At 52.9% G+C, this 19,619-nt stretch overlaps 11 protein-coding genes across 11 annotated transcripts; 7 read left to right on the forward strand and 4 right to left on the reverse strand.

Moving 5' to 3' along the window:
• Positions 1-171: 171 nt before the first annotated feature.
• Positions 172-2,047, forward strand: BZA70DRAFT_272700 (uncharacterized protein). Its single transcript, XM_064911703.1, has one exon. It carries the CDS (start codon positions 478-480, stop codon positions 2,005-2,007), a length of 1,530 nt encoding a protein of 509 aa, XP_064771033.1. The 5' UTR covers positions 172-477; the 3' UTR covers positions 2,008-2,047.
• On the reverse strand, positions 2,048-4,576 carry BZA70DRAFT_272702 (GDP dissociation inhibitor-domain-containing protein). Its single transcript, XM_064911704.1, has 4 exons — positions 4,104-4,576; positions 3,805-3,935; positions 2,654-3,736; positions 2,048-2,597 (listed from the first exon to the last, which is right to left on the reverse strand). The coding sequence occupies exons 1-4, from the start codon at positions 4,187-4,189 to the stop codon at positions 2,266-2,268; spliced, it is 1,632 nt and encodes a 543-aa protein (XP_064771034.1). The 5' UTR covers positions 4,190-4,576; the 3' UTR covers positions 2,048-2,265.
• On the forward strand, positions 4,498-5,905 carry BZA70DRAFT_272705 (uncharacterized protein). Its single transcript, XM_064911705.1, has 3 exons — positions 4,498-4,688; positions 4,767-5,092; positions 5,200-5,905. The coding sequence occupies exons 1-3, from the start codon at positions 4,641-4,643 to the stop codon at positions 5,642-5,644; spliced, it is 819 nt and encodes a 272-aa protein (XP_064771035.1). The 5' UTR covers positions 4,498-4,640; the 3' UTR covers positions 5,645-5,905.
• Positions 5,906-7,357, reverse strand: BZA70DRAFT_272706 (acyl-protein thioesterase 1). Its single transcript, XM_064911706.1, has 5 exons — positions 7,180-7,357; positions 6,708-7,101; positions 6,447-6,641; positions 6,314-6,394; positions 5,906-6,247 (listed from the first exon to the last, which is right to left on the reverse strand). Exons 2-5 carry the CDS (start codon positions 6,882-6,884, stop codon positions 6,029-6,031), a joined length of 672 nt encoding a protein of 223 aa, XP_064771036.1. The 5' UTR covers positions 6,885-7,101; positions 7,180-7,357; the 3' UTR covers positions 5,906-6,028.
• An 89-nt stretch (positions 7,358-7,446) lies between these two features.
• BZA70DRAFT_305961 (uncharacterized protein) lies at positions 7,447-8,826 on the forward strand. The gene is made up of 4 exons (XM_064914797.1): positions 7,447-7,723; positions 7,795-7,876; positions 7,936-8,611; positions 8,674-8,826. Exons 1-4 carry the CDS (start codon positions 7,658-7,660, stop codon positions 8,702-8,704), a joined length of 855 nt encoding a protein of 284 aa, XP_064771037.1. The 5' UTR covers positions 7,447-7,657; the 3' UTR covers positions 8,705-8,826.
• Positions 8,774-9,983, reverse strand: BZA70DRAFT_272709 (survival motor neuron interacting protein 1-domain-containing protein; the record flags this gene model as incomplete). The annotated part of the gene is made up of 3 exons (XM_064911707.1): positions 9,541-9,983; positions 8,998-9,490; positions 8,774-8,942 (listed from the first exon to the last, which is right to left on the reverse strand). Coding segments are annotated over exons 1-3 (971 nt in total), but the record flags the coding sequence as incomplete, so codon positions are not given.
• A 168-nt stretch (positions 9,984-10,151) lies between these two features.
• BZA70DRAFT_272711 (uncharacterized protein) lies at positions 10,152-12,059 on the forward strand. The gene is made up of 2 exons (XM_064911708.1): positions 10,152-10,236; positions 10,306-12,059. The coding sequence occupies exon 2, from the start codon at positions 10,320-10,322 to the stop codon at positions 11,859-11,861; it is 1,542 nt and encodes a 513-aa protein (XP_064771039.1). The 5' UTR covers positions 10,152-10,236; positions 10,306-10,319; the 3' UTR covers positions 11,862-12,059.
• On the reverse strand, positions 12,060-13,233 carry BZA70DRAFT_272714 (ClpP/crotonase-like domain-containing protein). The gene is made up of 2 exons (XM_064911709.1): positions 12,505-13,233; positions 12,060-12,453 (listed from the first exon to the last, which is right to left on the reverse strand). The coding sequence occupies exons 1-2, from the start codon at positions 12,959-12,961 to the stop codon at positions 12,098-12,100; spliced, it is 813 nt and encodes a 270-aa protein (XP_064771040.1). The 5' UTR covers positions 12,962-13,233; the 3' UTR covers positions 12,060-12,097.
• Positions 13,234-15,096, forward strand: BZA70DRAFT_272715 (tubulin domain-containing protein). The gene is made up of 2 exons (XM_064911710.1): positions 13,234-13,630; positions 13,687-15,096. Exons 1-2 carry the CDS (start codon positions 13,372-13,374, stop codon positions 15,027-15,029), a joined length of 1,602 nt encoding a protein of 533 aa, XP_064771041.1. The 5' UTR covers positions 13,234-13,371; the 3' UTR covers positions 15,030-15,096.
• Positions 14,951-18,240, forward strand: BZA70DRAFT_272716 (fungal-specific transcription factor domain-containing protein). Its single transcript, XM_064911711.1, has one exon. The coding sequence runs from the start codon at positions 15,251-15,253 to the stop codon at positions 17,903-17,905; it is 2,655 nt and encodes an 884-aa protein (XP_064771042.1). The 5' UTR covers positions 14,951-15,250; the 3' UTR covers positions 17,906-18,240.
• On the forward strand, positions 18,241-19,617 carry BZA70DRAFT_272717 (Rix1 complex component). Its single transcript, XM_064911712.1, has 4 exons — positions 18,241-18,309; positions 18,387-18,459; positions 18,522-18,626; positions 18,682-19,617. Exons 1-4 carry the CDS (start codon positions 18,265-18,267, stop codon positions 19,503-19,505), a joined length of 1,047 nt encoding a protein of 348 aa, XP_064771043.1. The 5' UTR covers positions 18,241-18,264; the 3' UTR covers positions 19,506-19,617.
• The last annotated feature ends 2 nt before the right edge of the window (positions 19,618-19,619 follow it).

A 19,619-nucleotide genomic window follows, 5' to 3' on the forward strand; every position in this document is an offset into this window, starting at 1 on the left:
GGGTCGGCTAGTGATAGCGGGCGGAGTCGATGCCCGGACTATTGGAGGGCTAGTCTATGAGTGAAGACTGCTCAAGAACCTGCTAAAAACAAAAAAGCAGTATAAAGAAGATCCTAGGCGATCTAGAGATGCGCAAGTTGGATATAAAGCGGATGAGAAGTCGATTAGGAACCGACTGATCTGGCGGGCGATCCCAAAGAGGATTTGATTGTAAACAAATTTAGGGTTTGGATGCTGTGCGGCTGTTAAATTTAGACAACGATGGAGATGGCTCACCTCGGTGCTGAGAGACGAGCAAAGAGGCCGCTGGGTTTATTGCAAGGAGAAAACTGGGGTTATTCGCGTTGAGAAGTGCCGAGAGGTTTAGAAGAGATACTATTGTGTGATATTGAGGTGCTTTAATTGGGTGCTACTACCAGGATGTGCCAGCAAAGCTGAGAAAAAAATTACTAGATCAGATATATTTTTGAAGCTCAGATGACTTCTGCACCAGACGCTTCGAAACCGTCGCCGGTGTCGCTAACAGAGGCTATAAGCAGTAGCGATGACCTATGGCGCTCGGTTCTTTGTCAGCACGACTGCGAGTTCGATCTGGATCATTTCGAAGCTGCTATGCTCAACTTGATTTTCCAGCCAAATATCAATTCGTCGAGTATCATGCGAACCGATGTCGTCTACGATTCCGAATCGCATGGTACGAATGGAGCCGAGGCCGGAGCTGCGGACGAGTTTGTTGCTCAGGAGAGAAGAGTGACGCTCGGTCTTGTCGAGTCCGGTCTGCTGTCGTCTGATCTTCCCGACCGGCGGATTCTCAGGACACTGGTTCCCCGGAACCCAAACAAGGATTTGCCAATGAAACAGACATGTCATATATATTCGTCCGACCACACCCGCTCTGTTGTGTACATCCCTCACCTTGACAGCCGGGACGCAACACCATACTACCACCCAGCCGTTTCCGGAATCTTACTGCAGTACAAAAAGCCGGCGAACGACGCAAACGCGCTGGGTGAGCTGCGGTTGTATTATCGACTGTTCCCAGAAGACCAGCACACCGGACTTTCAAACCGTCTAGAGCGGACTGCGCTTAGACTTATTACAACAGCCGCCCGTCACTCAAAGGGTACAATGAGCGGATACGAGAAACGCGTGCATCATGATGTGGTAGTCGACAAAGTCGCGTTCCAAAACAGATATCTGGAGCTGAAGGACAAGCATGCGAGATTTTTGATTGACAACTGGGTTGAGTCTACCGATCCAAAAAAGCATGTGTTTGAGGATCTGTCGATTGCGGCTTTCTTGATTGAGCTATGGCAGACTCGGTTCGGCCATAGTCCAGACAGCAAAAAGCTCATATTTGCGGACCTGGGCTGCGGTAATGGCGTGCTGGTCTATATTCTTATCATGGAGGGATACGAAGGCTACGGAATCGAAGCGCGAAGACGCAAGACTTGGTCGATCTTCCCACAGCGCGTGCAGGACTGTCTGCGTGAGCAGGTTCTTCTACCATACCTCTGCTTCGACAGCGAAGAGGCAGAGCACCAGTGGTCTTCCGAGACCGGTCTCCGCTTCCACAACGGCAAATTCGATTCCGCCACATTCATCATCGGAAACCACTCCGACGAGCTAACGCCCTGGATCCCGCTCCTCGACTGCCCGTTCATCGTGATCCCCTGCTGCTCGCACGCATTCTCGGGCGCCAAACACCGGTATCCGACGACTGTTAGCGCCGCGACGGCGCTCGACAAGGCGACCGGACAGCAGAAACTGAGTACCTACGGTGCACTGGTCGAGCATGTCGCTCGTCTGGCGGATCAGCTGGGTTGGAGTGTGGAGCGCGAGATGCTACGGATACCGAGTACCAGAAATGCCTCGATTATTGGACTAGGTAAACGGGAGGAGGGCGGGGTGCTTTCACCGAGAGAGGTTCTGATGCAGAATGGAGGAGCTGCTGGGTTCATCGAGAACGTCACCGCACTGATGAGTAGGAATCCTCGCTCACACTGAACGCAGCGGGTGTGTCATTATCTATGTGTATAATTCCAAATCACGTCTAGCTATATTACTATAATAAAATATTAACAAGTGTACCGAATATGGCTACATACAAAACTATTGTATCAACAAAAAGATAGTAATCAAAAACCAACAATCACTGACGAATTACAACTATAAAACATTATCCAGTCACCGTTGAATTTGAAAAGTATATAATGTAGAGAGACCAAAGTCGCCAAGAGCAGGAGGTATACGACAAGGCGGGGCTCAGATTGTCATTTCTCCTGCTACTTCCTCGTCGAAATCCTGATGATCGCCGAGGTTTTCGTCGTCCATGTCAGCGACATCCCGGATGCTGGTATCGGGCGGGTTACCAGTAGCCGTGGCGTCGTCGTCTTCGTCTTCAAAGTCGACATCGAAGAAATCCTCGACCGTGCCTGTGACGCTCTCGTACACCGCCTGCGCCTGGGACAAGATTCCGTCGTAGACGATGTCTATCGATGGAGCCGGCACGTAAATTGTCTTTGACGAAGGGTTTTGCTGAGGTGCGACGGTCACTTTCTGTGTGTATGTAAGTTTTAGAAGATATTTCAGGGATTCTGCGGGTAAAGGTTAGCTTGTCACAATACAGAAAACATATGGAGTTGATAAATACCCTTTGGTGTAAAGTTTCGCAAACTCTCGCCTAGACGGACAGAAGAAACCACAGGCATTCCGTTTGGCAGGTACGCAATGTCCTCTTCGCTGACGTCAAACTCAAAGTCCTCTGTTGATTCTCGCAGGATACTCTCTTCCATCTTCTCGAGAGCCAAAAACAGGTCTTTGCGTCCTTGTTCGCCGCTCTCCTGCGTTGAGAGATACCAGACAGCTTGGCCGGTAGGCACCTGTCCGCTTCCACTACCAAGGACAAGAGCCTGGACGGCATATCGGTTTCCGTCCAGAGTATCAGACGGGAAAACCACGATGGCAGCAGACTCGCCTTCGGCAAACCATTCCTTGCAGTCCTTCTCGACAACGGCGACCATTCGCGTGATTTCCTGATCGCCAGGGACGAGACCATGGCTGGTGATCAGTTTCTCTGTGACTTTAATCTTCTCGCCGTTCTCGAGCACGGCCACTCCCGACTCGTCGTCGAACCTGCTCAGCTTTGTTCCCAATCTGTAGACAGCGCCAGCGACGGCCGCAGACCGGCAGAATCCCTGGGCTATTTCGCCGCCAGAGCCATACATCGAGTACATGGCCGGGAAATTTCCGTAGACTTGCATCGAGGTCAGGTATCGCTTTATTCTATCGAGCGCAAGTTCTGTGGGTGACGACAATGAGGGTAGTAGCGCGATCGAGTGCACGAGCTCGACGATCTGGGGTTGGTCTAGACTGAACTTGTCTTTCAAGAAGCTCGAGATGGGCTTTCCTTTGTACTCTAGCCATACGTCAGGAGTCTCGTCCCAAATCACGACGAACTTCATGAATCGCATTAGGCTGCGTTTGGTTAGCAGCGTGAGGTTTTGACTGGTGAAGATATCCTCTTTACTGCCGGGCACTTTCTCGAAGGAATCCTGTTCAAAGGTGTGAAACGATCCGAGTGGTTTGAATTCCAGATATCGCGAGACTCGGCTTTGGATCAGAAGGTTGAGCAAATCAGATCTGGTGAAGAGAACGTGTGGGCTGATGTCGATGGCATATTTCCGCGGGTCCAAGTTGCGCGAGATGTAGAGGTAGGCATTGGAGAAGGGAGTATCTGGACATGAGGTCAGCAATCGGCACATATACCGCTGATCTGCCGGATGGAATCGGGGAAGAGCTTACCGTTTGCGGTTGGGTTATTGATCTTATCGGTCCAGGTCTTCAACTCCTCGAGATTCAGTGACGCCCACAAGCCACCGTAGTAGGGGTTGTCATCCAGATGAAGGACGTTGGTTCCTTGCCATGCAAGAGCACTATTGAGATTGCACACGAGTTAGCAGAACTGGATTGAGGAGGAAAAAAAATTTTCCGCCGGCACACGTTATCGGAACCAGTAGGCGTGGCTGGACGAGAGGTTCCAGGCAATTCCTTGCGAGTCGGCGGAGAGAGAGAGAAAAGAGGGAGGAGATAGGAAGACATACGCGGCGGCAATGCTCTCGACTAAGCCAGAGCCGTAGACGAGGACGTCGCAGGTATCTGGAGGGGCGGTGGAGGAAGTGGCCGACATGCCGGAGTTGGGAAATTGATCGATATCGAAGCGGGACGGGAGGAGAAGAGGTGCTCCGGAGGGCGGAATCGGGGATTCAGCGGACTGAGAAGGGTTGAAGATGATCAAGGACGCTTTTCAGAGCAGACTCGGGCAATTCACAGCAGCTATCGACGCAGACAAAGACGGGCGGGCAGAGCAGCAGGCAGACAGCGGATTGCGGGGCGTGGCGATGGTCGGCGGCACAAACCTGCACGAAAGATGCGCTCGGCGCCCGCCGCCTCGGTAAAATCACGTGACTCAAAATGGGACTCCCGACGGCCATGCGGCTCTTCACTCGTTATTGCTTCAGTCGACTATTTGACTGCCGTCGCATCCTCCTCGCCGTCTTTTCTCTCCTCCTCCTCCAGTCTTCCTTGTTTTTGCCTGATATCCCGGTGGTTGTCTTTCTGGACACCACAGTCTACTAGCAATGGCCTCGCAAAAGCCGCAGATCAACGAGATCAACGTGCCTCTCATGGTTTGTGCCCTGCTTCCTGCTCTCTCGACCTCGACCACATATCCTCCTCCAACTGCTAACACCTCCCCCTTCCCGCAGAGCCTCTCCCTACTCGAAGACCTTCTTCAGCCACTCACCCACGACATATTCCTCACCGCCTTCACCCGCGAAAAGCGCAGCCGGCTGCCGTGCCCGTCCTGCGGCGCCATCCACAACTCGCGTGCCTCACCTGCCGCGCAGTCCGCGCTCGGAAAGGGAAACTACGTCAACAAGCCCGGCTTGGACATCTACGGCCAACCCAAGCAGCAGGCATCTGACCCGAACTCCTACTACGAATGCTCCAACTGTGCGAGGAAAATCGCAGTCTCGAGATACGCTGCTCACCTCGAGCGGTGCTTGAGCGGTCGCAGTACAAGGACCAGAAAGTGCGTATACTCCGTCTCCAACTTTTGCCCGCCTATAAGGCCATGCACGTTAAAACACCGGCTCAAAACCCCATGCTAACGATCTCACTTTGTTTTCTTCAATATAGTGCTGCGAATAGTAACTCCGGAACCCAAAGTGTGGCGTCACCAATGTCCATGTCTCCTTCGTCACCCTACGTGACCGAAGACGAGCCCTCGACCCCGAAACCCGCTACCAAAAAGCGCAAGATTGCAAACGCCAAGCACTCGCACGCAAAGTCAGGCAAGACCCTGCCGACCTCACACATGTCCGACGGCGCGTACTCCGACTCGGGCTCGACGATAACGGTAAACGGTCGGTTAGCACACAGAGACTCTAAGCGTAAGGGCGACAAGACGCTTCCCGGCAGAACCTCGCCTCAGAAGTCTCAGGTTTCCAAGTTCTTGGACAGAGCTGGTAGTCCGTTGACTTTATACTCATCCGACTCGTCTGATACCGAGGTCAGGAAATTCCCGCTGTCGACGAGCTCTCCCAAGGGAGTCAAAGTTGAGCAAATCTCTGATAGCGACTAAGCTCTCCCACTCTCTTCAGAGAGAAGATGGTTGAGTTGCGACGTCTCTGGTGCATTTTTTACAGGAGTTTTATACCCGCCCCCCGGTTTTGTTAACGTTTAAAGGCCTCTGTTTGGTAAACTCTCGTGTCCGACATGAAATTAAATAGCGATACGAGGTTGTTTGAGAGGGGCCGATGATTGTCAGGTTTTTTTTGAGTTTGTCCGTTTGTAAGGCTACTTTATGTCTCTGTAGATATCGCGTTAAGTTGCATTCTGAACTATTTGTATGATTTCATGATTTCCTTTTAGTTTTATAATGCAATGACATTTCAATGACATGATTTTGAATCAAAAGATGACACAAATAAGGCTTCCAGCGAGTAAAGAAACGTATTCTCCACGTTTACTGCGCGGGAATAGTCTTCTTCAAAAACTCCAAAATGTCCATAATCTCGGTCGGCGAGGCGCTGTGCGTGAGGCCCTTGTATTCGTGGAACTCACAGGGGACGTCGAGCTCGGCGAGCTTGTCCTTGGTGAACACGCCGTACTCGTACTTGACGACCGGATCGTCGGTGCCGTGGCCGACAAAGAATGGCATTTTTATGCCGTGTTCTTTGTGTAGCTGCAGTAATGATTTTCTAGTTAGTGGGCCGCATCAATGGTTTGAACAAGTACAGGTGGTAATTACATTTGAGATGTTTGAGCGCATAGGCACAAATCCGGACAAACCGACAACACCAGCGTATTTAGTATCGGCGATCAAACCGGCCTAGATAGATCCGTCAGACAAGCTCTTTGTACCCTCAGCACACTATACATACTAATAAACTGATTGTGCAGCCCTGGCTGAAGCCACCGATGACGATTCTCTCGGCAGGAATACCGGCCTTGACTTCCTCAGAGATGAACGCCTTTAGTCTGTCGACGCTCTCAAGCATCCCCTTTGAGTCTTCCTGAGCTTCGACTTTGTCGAGAGAGACGATGTCGAACCACGAAGGCATCGTCAATCCGAAATTCTACACTCAAGCAGGTTAGCAGGTGTGACGCTCGATTGTATACATAGAAGAGAAATGAAGACATACCAGAGTCACTTTCTGGACAGGAGCGTTCGGGAAGATAAACTTGACATGGTCGAGCACCTTCAATTTTCTGTACTCTTCAGCCAAAAATCTCCAGCCATTGCCAGAGTCGCCGAGACCGTGCATGAAAATGACGGTCGCGGTGTGCTTCGTGAGCGCGGGAACGGTGACGGCAGACATTGTGTTTGTGATATCGGGCTGGTTTGTAACTTGGGAGGTTGACTTTGGCTTTGACGCTTTTGAAGAGGGCGATACGGAAGCGTCGTAACTTTGCGCAGGTAAGAATGGAGAGATGAAGTAGACTAGAGCTAATCCCACGGAGACCGTTAAGAGTAGACGTCGTAACGAAAGTGCCGGTAGAATCGACAGCTTGAACAAGTTGTATGTGAACCAGAGGCTGGAGATTGATTACGTTAGAACAGCACGCGCGCAAAACATACAATTGCAGCACAAATCAGTTAAAGAGCAGAATTACCTCTCAGCAGGACACGAATTGTTCTAGAGAACTAGTTACGACGAGGAAGAAAGAGGAGGTTGTATTCGAGATGACTTTGCGAATTGGAAAGCCCTACTCCTGATAGGACGAATTGGGTGTGAAGTCGTGTTATTTCGCAGTCCACGCCTGATTTCTGCTCTATTTCTTTTAATTACAGATCAGATTTGCTATTGTATCTTACTCTTAAGAACCCGATACTGAACCGACCTCACATACCGTGCTGTTTGTTATCTTATCTGTTAATTCCTCCTGGTCTAAAAGTATTACATAATACATACACGTGACCAACTGTTCTGGTGCTCAGCGCGGGAGCTGTGCAGCACTCGCGGCTTAGTTGCTTCCTCCATCAAAGCCAACCGATCTCTGGAATCAAGACGAACGAGTATCGCCGCTTGAGACAGAAGAGACGCAACAGGAGGATCAATTACATAGATCTGCGCTATTTTACTACTTAAACATGGCATCTACGGCTCCGCGGTCGGCGGACTATGATGCGTTGATTGATGTCGACGCCGAGGGTGGAGTATGCAGCACTTTGAATTCCATTGCGTATTTTTCCGAAGAGCTGCTCGCTGACTGTGTTTCTACTTGTAGATGGATCTGGGGGAGACTGATTTGGAGTTTCATGACTTTCACACTGGCGATAACATGCAGGGAAAGATCCCCGCCGGACAAGGTATGCATATCGCACTTTTTTCCCTCCACTAGACCATAACCAACTGATTGCAATCCCAGCCGGCCGTTTCCCGCCTCCTTCTGCGATTGAGAACGACCCCGCCCGTCCGGCGACGATCTGGTCAGTCCGATTTTACCAGCAGTTCTTCGACGTCGAGACCACTGATGTCACCCAGCGATGCCTCTATGCTCTCTACCCCCGTGTGTCTTTCTTAGAAACGATTGGCGACAACCCAGACCTGTACGGTCCGTTCTGGATCGCTTCGACCGTGATCGTTGTCCTTTTCTTTTCCTCCACTATTGCTGGCGCTATCGCATCGCACGTCGCCGGCGTTCGGTACGAGTACAACTTTGGCTTGCTATCCGCGGCCGCTGCGCTCATGTACGGCTACACATTCGCCGTCCCCGTCATTCTCTGGGGTGTTCTCAAATGGTACAAATCAGAGCACGCCCGTCTCCTGGACTGCATCGCCCTCTACGGCTACGCAAACACGATCTGGGTCCCCGTCGCGCTCGTCTCGACCTCGCCCATCGAGATCTTCAACTTCCCGACCGTTTCCAACGTCGTCAGATGGATCTGCACTGCCGTCGGTTTCGCCGTGTCGACTTCGTTCCTGGTCAGGAATCTGTATCCCGCCCTTATGAGCACAGAGGCTAAGACCTCGCGTATTTTGTTGGTTGCTGTCGTTCTTGGACATATGATCCTGGCGTTCGTCGTCAAGCTCGTCTTCTTTGCGTAAGTCTTTCCAGAGCTCTACTATTACTCTTGATCAGTGCGTACTAACATCTGGCGTGTAGTTACTCGATCGATGACAACACTCCAAACTAAGAACTCAAACTACAAACTACAACTGAGGAATGACGACTTCCGATGCTAGACAAAGTTGTGGATATATATCCTCGATTAGCTAATATTTTTCTAATGCAAATTTTTATTTTTGGTCCACTGGATATTTCAATTTGAGCTATTCAAACAAGTAAAAGGCCAGATCGCGCTGCGCAAAGAAATCGGATACGACCGAGATTACCATGTCAATCGTAGCAAGCGAGGTGGTTGACAGCACCTCCTGATGATAAACGTTAGCAAAATGAATGTAAAAGAAAGCTGGTGTGTGTACATACGGTAGTTTGCTTGACAGAGATGCATTTCTGGCACAGCTGTCTGAGGATAGAAATCTCCTGCGCGGGCACGATATCGGCAACTCGGACAAGAAGCGCAAACAGCCAATTAGACATCTCAGGCGACAGGCTGCCGGTGATCCATCGTTGGTAGTACTTGAACAATCTGAACACGTCTTCCTGCTCGAGCAGCGCCAGGGTTGATATCTCTGGTGGATGGTCTGGAGATTGTATGTACTCTCGCCAGGCAGCCAGGCTCGAAGGTAAATCAGCTCGCGTGAGCGAAGAGGGAAGACGGTCATATGAAGACGAGTAGAGGTTGCGGGTGAATTTGTACTGCGATATCGCGTATTGGTGCCATTTCTTGTCAACTTTTGCGTCCCGGATCGGGCGCTGGTCTGTCTCTGGCGGGGTGGTTGCTGCCTGGATCACGGAAGGTACTGGTGCTGCTCGCTTTGTAACAGTTACAAAGCTCGGCCGACCAGCAGCCTCTCTCCTGCACAATCTGTCAGAAACTGCGACTGTAGTAGCTATAGAAGTACTTACCTGACTGAGCGCAGGTATGCCATTGCGTCCTCTGGCAGGCCATTGCTGTCCTCGTCGTAGTTGAGCGTGATCGCAGAAGCGTCCTCTGGCGCGATCGGTAGCGCACCACGCTGTCCTGTTGCTGGATCCAGCGGGCCCGCAGTGACAGAACCAAGTCTGATTGTCGAGCTGCGCGGTTTGTACACAGGGAGCTGGTCTTCCTGGTAGTCACTCGTGGTCTCGTCCTCCTCCTCTTCGTCCTCTTCCTCGTCGTAGTCGTCCATGTCTCCGAGGTTCGACAGGTCGACCTGCATCCCGACTAGACTGTCCGTCTTTGCATACTTGTCGTCGTCGTCATCGCGATCGCTCAGCACAGAGGCACTCCGCTTCAATGCCGACATAAAAGGCAGCAGCAGCAGCAGTCTACCTGAAAAACTCGCGACATCCCAGACCCGGCTCTCGGTCCGAGGGCGCGCACAATTAGAGTTTCTCCACCGCACAAATGCGCAAACATCGGCTTCTACGCGTCAACAAATGCGGAGCCGGAGCCAGGAATATACGACCGGCTGCTGCGATAAAAGGGTCGAGACCTCGTCTGTTTTCCCGTTCGCTCGCTGATAGCAGTCGTCGTCGTCGTTGTTGTTGTTGTTGTTGTTTGTTATTCTTCTGTGTATTTATGGCGTGAATCAAGGCTTTGCTGCTGTTCATATTTACAAAGTGCGTACAGCGCTGCTCTGCTCTTTCTTGTCTCGTGCCTGTGCTTTGACTGACCGCCCTCATCTCCAGCCCGTCTGCCACCAATGTCCAACTCAGAAAGCGCCCGCCCGCTCCTGCCGTTCTCATACAACAACTCCCGTCCTGAAAATGAGCTCGCGCTGCCTGTCCTCCCCCTCGGCACGCGCAAGCGCGACTATCCTGCCTCGGAATCGTCGGACGCGTTCCCGATCGACTCCTCCACCGACGCGGACGAGATGACGGAGCAGATGACTATCGACGAAGAAGCAGCAGCAGCCTCACTCGGAGGAGGAAAGCCTTCAAACACAATTTTTCGAAACGAGTTACCTCGCGCCAGCAAACATGCTCCTCCGTCGTCGTACCTGCGAACAGTCGCGAACGCGCACAAACGCATATATCAAGAACTGCCCCGCACAGACCTGAGCGACGGCCTCAATGAGGCGTGGGAAATGGAGCTCCCGTCTTCCCCGCCACGCGACATGCAGCGGTCGTTTGCAGAAGAGACCTCTGGCGTGCCGGGCCGGAAACGTCGAGGATCGTTTGACGCCTCTGCGAGCTTTTCCGGCGCCGGGTCGAGTTCGGCCCCGTTCAGCACTCGCGGAGGAGGAGGAGGTCCGCTCAAAGTTCGCGCAGAGTCGATGCCGATGCCGATCACCCACGTTGCCTCGTTTGCGAAGCGGCCTGTTTCGTCGTCGTTTGTGATGCCGCCGCCGCAGAGTGAAGCGACGAGGCAGGCGATTAGCAAGATTAGCTTGGCGGTAGAGGAGTCGCAGGAGATCATCGATCTGTCGGACTTGGGGTTGACGGAGATTCCACAGGAGATCAAAGACTTGAAGGACCTGGTGACGATGAATGCAAAGGATGGAACACTGGGTAGTCGCATCCAATTGTTTCTGGGCCGAAATCGGATCGCAAAGGTCCCGTCATTTCTGTTTGGCCTTGAAAATCTCACGGTATTGATCCTGCGGACAAACAAGCTCACCTATCTTCCGCCGGCGATCGAACGACTAAAGAACCTAGTCGAGCTCGGACTGAACGGGAATCGACTGGAATACTTCCCGTCGCAGATCCTCGAGCTTCGGCAGCTGAATCTGCTGGCTATCGAGCCTAATCCGCTGATGGCGTGTCCGGCAATGTACGCTCGCAAGCCGCTGACGTTGGGTGATATTGGATTGGACGAGAGGAAAAGCGACTTGGTTTTCGCGTCCTGCGCTGTAGCGACAAGACCCAAGTGGGTGGACTACAAGTACCGGAACGGGTACGGCATTAGCTATGGCTCAGCTCCACCATTGAGTGAGTTTTGCCTGCGTACAATCTCGCAGTATCGGCCGACGCCGAAAGAGCAAGCGGTCTGGGAATCCTCACTACTGCTCGAGTCTAAGCGGCAGCGAATAGAGCACGCATACGAAATGGCCGAATTTAGTAATACCTGTGGCATGTGTGGCAAGTTTATGATTGACCACGTAGCGTATGCGATGGAATGGTGGGATGCGGTGCTCAAGAATAATGGCGTGCCTATCAGGCGAGAGTTTTGCTCCGCGCGATGTGTCGGGGTGTGGGAGAAGCAGCTGAGGGGGAATAACTTGCCCTTGATAGAGTATGAGTAGTAATCGATCGAGAACGGGTTATTGGGACTGCATTTGGGGGCAGGGAGACTGCCATGATTGCTTGTGATTTGTTTTTGGTACAAGTAGTTTTGTTTTTTCTTTTCTGTATTCTTATTGTTACCTTTTGGAGGGATCGCATTTGTTTTCCTGTTTCTTAAGTCTTGTGGCATTGGTATAGTGGTATAGCTAACAAAATCATATATTATTCAATCACATCAAAGAAACGACCAGCGGATCTAGAGCTTTGCTTTCTTGTACTCATCCGCCCGAACCTTTTTCCTCTTTTCCTCAACACTGATATTATCCCGAATCGCCTGCTGTCCCTGCTCGTGAGGTTCATCGCAGTACTTTACGATATCTCTCCACATCTGAGCCTTGAGCAGGCCGTAGGAAGGAGACTGTGCAAATTTTGTGAGCTTGTTGGCTTTGATGAACGCGTCGACGTCGGAGAGGTGGCCCTTTGCGTGGATGAGATTGTGCTCGAGGGCCATGTCGGCGTTGAAGCGCGTGGCTTCGATTGCGATTTTCTGGTAGGTCGTGACTGCGGTTTTTTCGCGGAAGATTGCGCTCATTGGAGGAGGCAGGGGAGATCCTATATACAGTCAGCCCATAAGTTTGTAAGCAAGCTCAGTGGGAAACATACCGAATTCAAGTTCATTGGCGCAAAGGAATCCCTTGTCGGGGTTCATGATTCTGTAGTCATGGCACAAGGCAAACATGAATCCACCAGCAAACGCATGCCCGTTAATCATTGCAACCAAAGGAGTCGGGTACTCCAAAAGCCTTTTGAACAACGGGTTTATCCGCTCGTCCCAAAATCCGGGGGTTGTCATTGCGCGCTCGAGATCAAGGCCGTTGGAGTAGAACTTTGCGATTTTGGAAGTCGTCACGAGCGGCAGCTTTTGCTCGGGAAGGAGTTGGTCCTCAATTACATCCAGCACGTACAGGAACGCCAGACATATCTCGGGGGTCAGCCGGTTATCTGGAGGAGCGCCGAAGGTGAGGAGGTAGTATTGGCCAGAGTCGGCTTTGGATACTGTGATGCTGCCCTTTGCGGGGTCGTCGTAGATCTGGAACTCGGCGGGGAGTGAAAGCACCATTGTTGGATGTAGGTGAGGTAGATTCAGAGAAGAGGAGTTGGTGTAGAGAGAGAAGAAAGTGGAGGAGGTGTGTGGAGAAGATGCGTGTTGCGATAATGTGGAGAAGCCGGAAACTCAGCCGAGGTTCAGGCACAAACACCGTGAACCGAAGACGTCGCCGCCGAGTTCTGTTTTTCAGAGCAGCTGGTAGTCTGTAGTTTTCAACAGAACACCAACAATACAAACCACGATCCTGCTGTAATCCAGAAGCACTCGAATGCCGACGATCCGGAAGTAAACACGACGCCCGTGCAAGTCCTCGCAGCCACTTAGTTGCCCTCAAACGTACGTCATCCGCGCCGCACCAAAGAAGGTCTCGAGACTTTTTTCTCTGCCTTTGATGCAATGACACTGCTTTTGAGCTTTTGACGATGCGGGAACTGCTCCATCTCTCGTTCTCGGCGGCTGCGAACCACGTCACCACTCACTTCTTCAACACACAGGAGGCGTACTTCACGTACGAAGAGGATACAAGTACAAACTACACCATCGCCCATGAGAACAATGAGAAGAAAAGCAAGGCTCCTGGTCGGACAAAGATCGATAGCTATATAAGTTTCAGACCTGGGCTTGCTAGCGATGGAGTGACAGAGACGTTTACGCCTCGAAGTTTGCTGTGGGATCTCAAAGGTATGAGAGCAAATTGCTGGACTATCTATACATCACTACTAACTCATTTTTATAAGGTGGACATGGGTCGCTGAAGAAATACAATGCACTCTACGACTCAGTGCCTGACATACCAACAAAAGTGACCAAAATCGAACAGCCGCGCATTGAGGAGAGCAACTACATCAAGGCCCTCAACATGACTGGCAGCACGCTGAGCCCCGATCTGCCGCGACTATCTGCCAGTACGGCCAGATACTGGGCCGACTACTGCAACGTCTTCCATCACCCGCGCTCGCTGCTTGAGGTTGGTAGCTACGTGTATGACCCCGTCCGAGCGCCAAAGGGCCTTGTCAGAGGAGTTCCTCTCAGCGAGGACCCGGCCCGACGTGCAAACTCCGAGTTTCGAGGGTGGCAGACTGGCGTGGACGAGTTCAAGCGCGAGGCCAGCGACGCCGGGGAAGAGGCGCTGGATACACAGTTCAGAAACATGCTGGAAGAGTGCGACATGCTAGGCGGTGTCAACGTCGTCGTCGACGTGGACTCGGCGTGGGGCGGGTTTGCCAGCGAGGCCTTGGAATTGATTCGGGACGATTACATCGCAAAGAGTACGATTGCGGTCTGGGGAATGGAGGATCGGGGAGATCTGCAGCGCGACGAGCAGGCTTCGCGCATAGAGACAGTGCTCGCGCTGTCTGCGGCTGCGACGGCGTACATCCCGCTGGCGCTGCCGGATCGATGCGGTCTGCTGAGTGACGTGGGCAGTCTATGGGAAGCCGGAGCGCTGTTCAATCTTGCGTTTGAGACGCTCACGCTTCCGGCTCGGGTCAGAGCAGGCGACCCCGCGCGGGCGGATATGCTGGAGATCATAGAGGCGGCTACGTTTGGGATTGAAGGCGAGCGGCAGTTTGTGTCAGACGTGCGAGTGGCTGCGGGCGATGAGAGCGTCGCGCTCGGAGGACAGAACTCGGTGAACGACGGCTGGATGGACGCGCGGACACGGCGACAGCGCGCGTACAGACGGGAGAAGAAGTCATCAGCCGCGTCATCGTTTGGGTCTACGGGCGTCGTCCGCGGCTACGCGTCCGCGAGCGCTCTGACAGACGCATGGGCGCGGTTTCCCGCAGACGAGAAGTGGAAGTTGATGCGGGAAGCGCGGCTGGCGTGGCCGCTTCTGACGTCTGCGCCCGCGATGAGTATCGCTGCGGGCGACGTAGTGAGTGCGGGCGCGCGCAGCACGACGAGGACGGCCGCGACGCTCGCGCAGATGGCGGAGTTTGTGGAGCAGTGCTGGAGGAGCACGAGCAGCGGGCGGCACGGGAGCAGCGACCGCGGCGAGGTGCTCGAGGAGCTGGACGAGGCGCGGCAGCCGTACGTGGACGAGTTCGAGGACGAGTCCGAGGAGGAGGAGGAGGAGTAGCGTAGTCATGAATGACATAATCCACAATCACGTGTTTAAGGTTTCCGGCGAGACTCGGCAGCGCACTGCCGGCGCGCAGGAGCACCGCCACAGCCGGTCGCCATCGTGGCTTGCGGGCTGAATGAGAATCTTTGTCAACTGACAGCCGTCGCTTCGACTCAACAAATCCGCAAACCGCCGTCACCGACGCTTCCTCACCGTCTCCACCACCCCAGCCCGCCATGAACGGCTACTACTCCTACCCGCCGCCGCCGCAGTACGGCATCTGGCCGTCGCCCGGCCCGCCTCCGCCCATGCAGCCCCCGGCCCTGCCCCCCTTCGCCCAGATGCCGCTCCAGTCCTCGATGCCCCCGGCGCCCGCTCCCGTCTCCCGGCGGCCCTTCAGACAGCGCCGGAAAGACCCCTCCTGCGACGCCTGCCGCGAGCGCAAAGTCAAGTGCGACGCATCAGAGTCCTCCGCCTGCTCGGAGTGCACCTCCCGTAAGCTCAAGTGCCAGTTCACAAAGGACTCCTCGCGCAGGATGTCGTCCCTCAAACAGGTCCAGGACCTCGAGCGCCAGCTGGCCCACGCTCGAGCTCGCATCGCCGCCTTGGCCGACGCTTCTCCTCCCATCGCTTCCTCCATCTCCTCGCCCTCCTCTCCTCTGGCGCCTCCGTCCGCGATCGTCTCCCACGTCGGCGGGCCCCAGCCAAACTTCGACTTTGCCCATCTGCGGCAGCATCTCCTGCAATACAATCGAGGCGTCTTCAAGCCCCCGGCCGGTTTCCGCGAGGCAGCCGAGCCCACTTCTCACATGCTCGCCGTCTCCTCGCCCGCTTCCCTCCCCCCGCGCTCAGAAGCGAACGCGCTGCTCGATGCCTACTGCGAGACTATCCACAAATGGCTCCCCATCCTTCACTGGCCGACCTTCCTCGAGCAAATAGACTGTCTCTACGCTAGCGACAGCGGTCTCGCCGAGGTCTCTCCCGCCTGGGCATCCACCTTCTTTGCCGTCCTCGCATGCGGTGCGCGAGGGCAGTCGCTCCACGGTGATCTAGCCCGGCGTGCTACCGAAAAGGGCCGCAAGTACGTCCTCATCGCCTGCTCCTACACCGACCTTTTCACCGACGCTTTTGAGGTAGACCACTGTCGCTCTGCTCTTTTGGTTGCTGTCTTCCTGCTCGACCTGAACTGCACTTCCGCGGCGTGGACCTGGGTCTCTGCCGCCCTCCGTAAAGCACAGGACATTGGCCTGCACTGCGAGCGCGACCAAAACCTTAGCGGTCTCTCGCCTATCGACATCGAGCTTCGTCGTCGCGTGTGGTGGGCAATCTACGTATGGGACCGCCTTCTTTCCTCAGAATTAGGCCGCCCATACCTGGTCTCCGACGACGACTGCAGTGTCGCTTTTCCTGCTCCTGTCGACTGTGTCAATATCACCCCTCTTGGCGTCAACGTTGAATCGATGCGATCTATGTCTATACCCACGCAGTCGCAGAACGGAGAGTCGGATGTCGATTCAGACTCTGATGTTGATGACGACGACGAGCATTACTACGAAGACGAATACAATCAGAGACCACCGCGGCTAGTTGCGCAGACAGCGGCCGGTGCCTTCTTCATCCCTACGATCCACGTCCTGCGCATCCTCACCCCTCTACGACAAACTTTGAAATCCACCGTTCTCAGCAGACAGACGCTAGCCACCTTTGACCAATACTTTTACCAGTTCTGGGCAGCCTTCCCGTTCCTTTCTCCTGGAACTGCCGGCACTCTCGGCGAGCATTTGGATCCCCACTCTCTAGTTCCAGTCACTCTAATGCAGAACCTGCGGCTGATCCTACATCGGCACAATCTCACGCCCTATGCGCCCTCCGATCTGCGAACGTTGGCGCTCGATCGCTGCGCGGTTATTGCCATGGAAACCGTCGCCTTTCTTTCTCGGACCATGATCAACCCTGCACGAGTGGATGAGAGTGCGACTGGCAAAGACTCGCATTCACAAGCTGAGCTTTGGGTGGCCAGAATTGTGGGGAATATCACTGCGTTTGAGATCACTCACATTCTGCGCGCATGCCTTGCTCTCATGAGCCGTGGGCTGTTCAGGCATGCTATAGTCTGTATCAAGACGATGTCTGCTGTCCACGATCACCGAGAAGTCAATATTGCTGGAGGCCTGTACCTTGAAGGATTTCTCAGACTGATGCAAGCTCGTATCTCTGAGCATAACACGACCAACGGCGTGCGAACTCCGTACCTTATCGAAGAAGACGAAGATCTGCTTGCGTTGGTATCGTGTGATGTACAGGCTACGGCCGACTCTTGGATCTGGAGAGATCCAAAATCCGATGTCAAGCGCGAACCGGAGGAGAAGACTACGTTGCCAAACGACAGGAAGCAGGCGGAAGTCGTGCCGCACTCGTTCAAGTTCGATGTCGCGACCGCGCTGCCGCACGAGTCGTCTAATTCCTCGCCGTCGTCGTCCGAATGCCATAGTTCTCCAACTAGTTTTCGGCGCGCGAGTGTGTCTGAAGATAGCCGTCAAAAGGAGCACGTCGACGAGGCCTGGAACAAGTGGGCTAGTCTCGAGACGATGATGAACGCTATGGACCGTGAACGGTGTCTGGAAAAGTCGCGCGAGATGTTTGTCTCGCGGGCACGATCGCAGCTGAACATGCAAATGGATTTGATGTTTGTCTCGAGCGATATAGGCGAGATCCTGGTGCCTACAGTCAAGCGCGCGTCAGAGAAGCGAAAATCAGAAAAGAAGGCGCCGGTGGAGAAGCCACAGCCGACGGTGAAGCCGGAAGTGGATCAAGCGGCGGAGGATGAAGAAGAAGCTAGACGAGCGCAGGAGATGAAGAGAGCGCGGATCAGTATTGCGAATATTATATAAGACGTTGGGGGTGTATGCTATGTTTGTACAAAAGGTTTCTGGTTATCTCTGTTTATGTATTTGGGGATGTTGGGATATATTATGATTTTTATGATTGTGTGTTTGGTTTTGTTATACTCGGGGCGTAAGATGGAAGGCGAGCAAAATGACTGTTATGTATATGATGTCTTTCCGCTTTGAATGACTAGTTGATTGTCCAACTGTATCCTTGACTGATACCAAGAGTAGAAAGCTGGTGGAAAGCAGAATGCTATGTAATGTATTAGTAAGCCAAACTCTATTGCTTGGGACTTACAAAATTTATCTCAGATCAACTCATCGACTGTTCAAACGCATCTCGACTATCGACACTAAAGAAGATGGGATCCGCAAAGAAAAAGAAGGAGAAGAGAAAGGACTTTGTGGTGTGTATTCAGCCTTATTACACTGGCTTGGACCTGTTCACGAACCTCGCTAACTCGCTCGATTTCCTCTACTGCAGAAAACAAAGCTGAAAGTTGGAAAGACAAAACCGAAGCCAACAGCGCATACAGAACTTGGGTTTAAAGCCAAATGTGAGAAAGTGCTCAAGTCTGTGTGATTATCTGGCAGTGGTACTGACGTTTATAAATCAAAGCTATCGGTCTTCCGTCACAGTCAATTACAAAGTCGTTTACCTCGTCCGAGTCTTTCAACCATCATCTCTCGCTCACGAAGCACAGTTCAGCATCCACGAGGAAAGGTTAGATATCACGCTTACTCCCAAGTCATTACTCTATATTAATGCTTCATTGCAGATGCGCTGCTATTTCTACTCAACCATCTCCCCACCGCCGAGAAAATAGACTCGTCCGTGTTCACCTACATCGCGCCTCTGATCAGCGACCAATCTGCCTCCGTGCGCTCCACGCTCCTGACATTATTCAAAGCAATCCCGCGAGAAGCCCTGGCTCCGCATATTCACACCATCTCGATTTACATCAGATCAGGGCTCACGCATTTGCAGGAAGACGTGCGAGCTGACACTGCCAAGTTTCTTAATCTGATTCTGAAATCGAGCGATATCAATATTCCTATGCAGCTCGTGACTAGAAGCTGGATCAGTGTGCTTACATGCTTCGGCGGTCTTTTCCATTGGGACGTGCAGCCTTTGACTGCTGCTACAACTCAGCCTACGTCAGCAAATAGCGCTGCATCTGCAAAGCCCGCCAAAGCAGGCGCAAAGAACAAAATCGGCGGCTCGGTATCGCTCGAAGGCATGAAGAACGCGACCGGCCATCTTGAAGCTCTTTTCTCGTTCCTAAAACTAGGCTTATCAGAGCATCTAAGTGACGAAGAGAAGGCTAGACGTGATCTCCCTCTATGTAACTCTGATACAGCAAAGCATCTGTTGCCGGTAAACACGACCGCGCCATATGCGCGGCTGGGCCTGTTCTCGGCCAACAAAGCGATGGCTACCGAGGATATCGGCGCGAGATACATTCTTGTTGCACCCATTCTCCCGGATATTCTGAAGACCCTGGCGTCGGGAAGGTTGGAAGGAGGCGAGATCGGCAGGATATGCAAGCAGTTGACTGATTTTTTGGTGGACGTGCAGACTAGTATCGAGAGTGTTCAGTGAGGTCGACGGCTTTGTTTGGGCTATTTTTTCGGGTTACTTATATTGGTGTCTTGGTCTGGTAATAAAAGGTTATAGATCTATTTCTTTACAATCAAAATCTATTCACAAGTAATG

Source organism: Myxozyma melibiosi (assembly GCF_037950935.1).
Source record: "Myxozyma melibiosi strain Phaff 52-87 chromosome Unknown BZA70scaffold_1, whole genome shotgun sequence".
In the NCBI taxonomy this organism is placed as follows: domain Eukaryota; kingdom Fungi; phylum Ascomycota; class Lipomycetes; order Lipomycetales; family Lipomycetaceae; genus Myxozyma; species Myxozyma melibiosi.

Coding starts and splice junctions, on each gene's coding strand:
- BZA70DRAFT_272700 (XM_064911703.1), top strand. CDS start 478: ATGACTTCTGCACCAGACGCTTCGAAACCGTCGCCGGTGTCGCTAACA.
- BZA70DRAFT_272702 (XM_064911704.1), bottom strand. CDS start 4,189: ATGTCGGCCACTTCCTCCACCGCCCCTCCAGATACCTGCGACGTCCTC. Junction 3,936..4,103: donor GTCGAGAGCATTGCCGCCGC/GTATGTCTTCCT, acceptor CAATCTCAATAG/TGCTCTTGCATGGCAAGGAA. Junction 2,598..2,653: donor GCGAAACTTTACACCAAAGG/GTATTTATCAAC, acceptor CTTTACCCGCAG/AATCCCTGAAATATCTTCTA.
- BZA70DRAFT_272705 (XM_064911705.1), top strand. CDS start 4,641: ATGGCCTCGCAAAAGCCGCAGATCAACGAGATCAACGTGCCTCTCATG. Junction 4,689..4,766: donor AGATCAACGTGCCTCTCATG/GTTTGTGCCCTG, acceptor CCCTTCCCGCAG/AGCCTCTCCCTACTCGAAGA. Junction 5,093..5,199: donor CGCAGTACAAGGACCAGAAA/GTGCGTATACTC, acceptor TCTTCAATATAG/TGCTGCGAATAGTAACTCCG.
- BZA70DRAFT_272706 (XM_064911706.1), bottom strand. CDS start 6,884: ATGTCTGCCGTCACCGTTCCCGCGCTCACGAAGCACACCGCGACCGTC. Junction 6,395..6,446: donor GCTGCACAATCAGTTTATTA/GTATGTATAGTG, acceptor GGATCTATCTAG/GCCGGTTTGATCGCCGATAC. Junction 6,248..6,313: donor TGCGCTCAAACATCTCAAAT/GTAATTACCACC, acceptor TCATTACTGCAG/CTACACAAAGAACACGGCAT.
- BZA70DRAFT_305961 (XM_064914797.1), top strand. CDS start 7,658: ATGGCATCTACGGCTCCGCGGTCGGCGGACTATGATGCGTTGATTGAT. Junction 7,724..7,794: donor ATGTCGACGCCGAGGGTGGA/GTATGCAGCACT, acceptor TTCTACTTGTAG/ATGGATCTGGGGGAGACTGA. Junction 7,877..7,935: donor AAAGATCCCCGCCGGACAAG/GTATGCATATCG, acceptor TTGCAATCCCAG/CCGGCCGTTTCCCGCCTCCT.
- BZA70DRAFT_272711 (XM_064911708.1), top strand. CDS start 10,320: ATGTCCAACTCAGAAAGCGCCCGCCCGCTCCTGCCGTTCTCATACAAC.
- BZA70DRAFT_272714 (XM_064911709.1), bottom strand. CDS start 12,961: ATGGTGCTTTCACTCCCCGCCGAGTTCCAGATCTACGACGACCCCGCA. Junction 12,454..12,504: donor CGCCAATGAACTTGAATTCG/GTATGTTTCCCA, acceptor GACTGTATATAG/GATCTCCCCTGCCTCCTCCA.
- BZA70DRAFT_272715 (XM_064911710.1), top strand. CDS start 13,372: ATGCGGGAACTGCTCCATCTCTCGTTCTCGGCGGCTGCGAACCACGTC. Junction 13,631..13,686: donor TTTGCTGTGGGATCTCAAAG/GTATGAGAGCAA, acceptor CATTTTTATAAG/GTGGACATGGGTCGCTGAAG.
- BZA70DRAFT_272716 (XM_064911711.1), top strand. CDS start 15,251: ATGAACGGCTACTACTCCTACCCGCCGCCGCCGCAGTACGGCATCTGG.
- BZA70DRAFT_272717 (XM_064911712.1), top strand. CDS start 18,265: ATGGGATCCGCAAAGAAAAAGAAGGAGAAGAGAAAGGACTTTGTG. Junction 18,310..18,386: donor AGAAGAGAAAGGACTTTGTG/GTGTGTATTCAG, acceptor CCTCTACTGCAG/AAAACAAAGCTGAAAGTTGG. Junction 18,627..18,681: donor TTCAGCATCCACGAGGAAAG/GTTAGATATCAC, acceptor GCTTCATTGCAG/ATGCGCTGCTATTTCTACTC.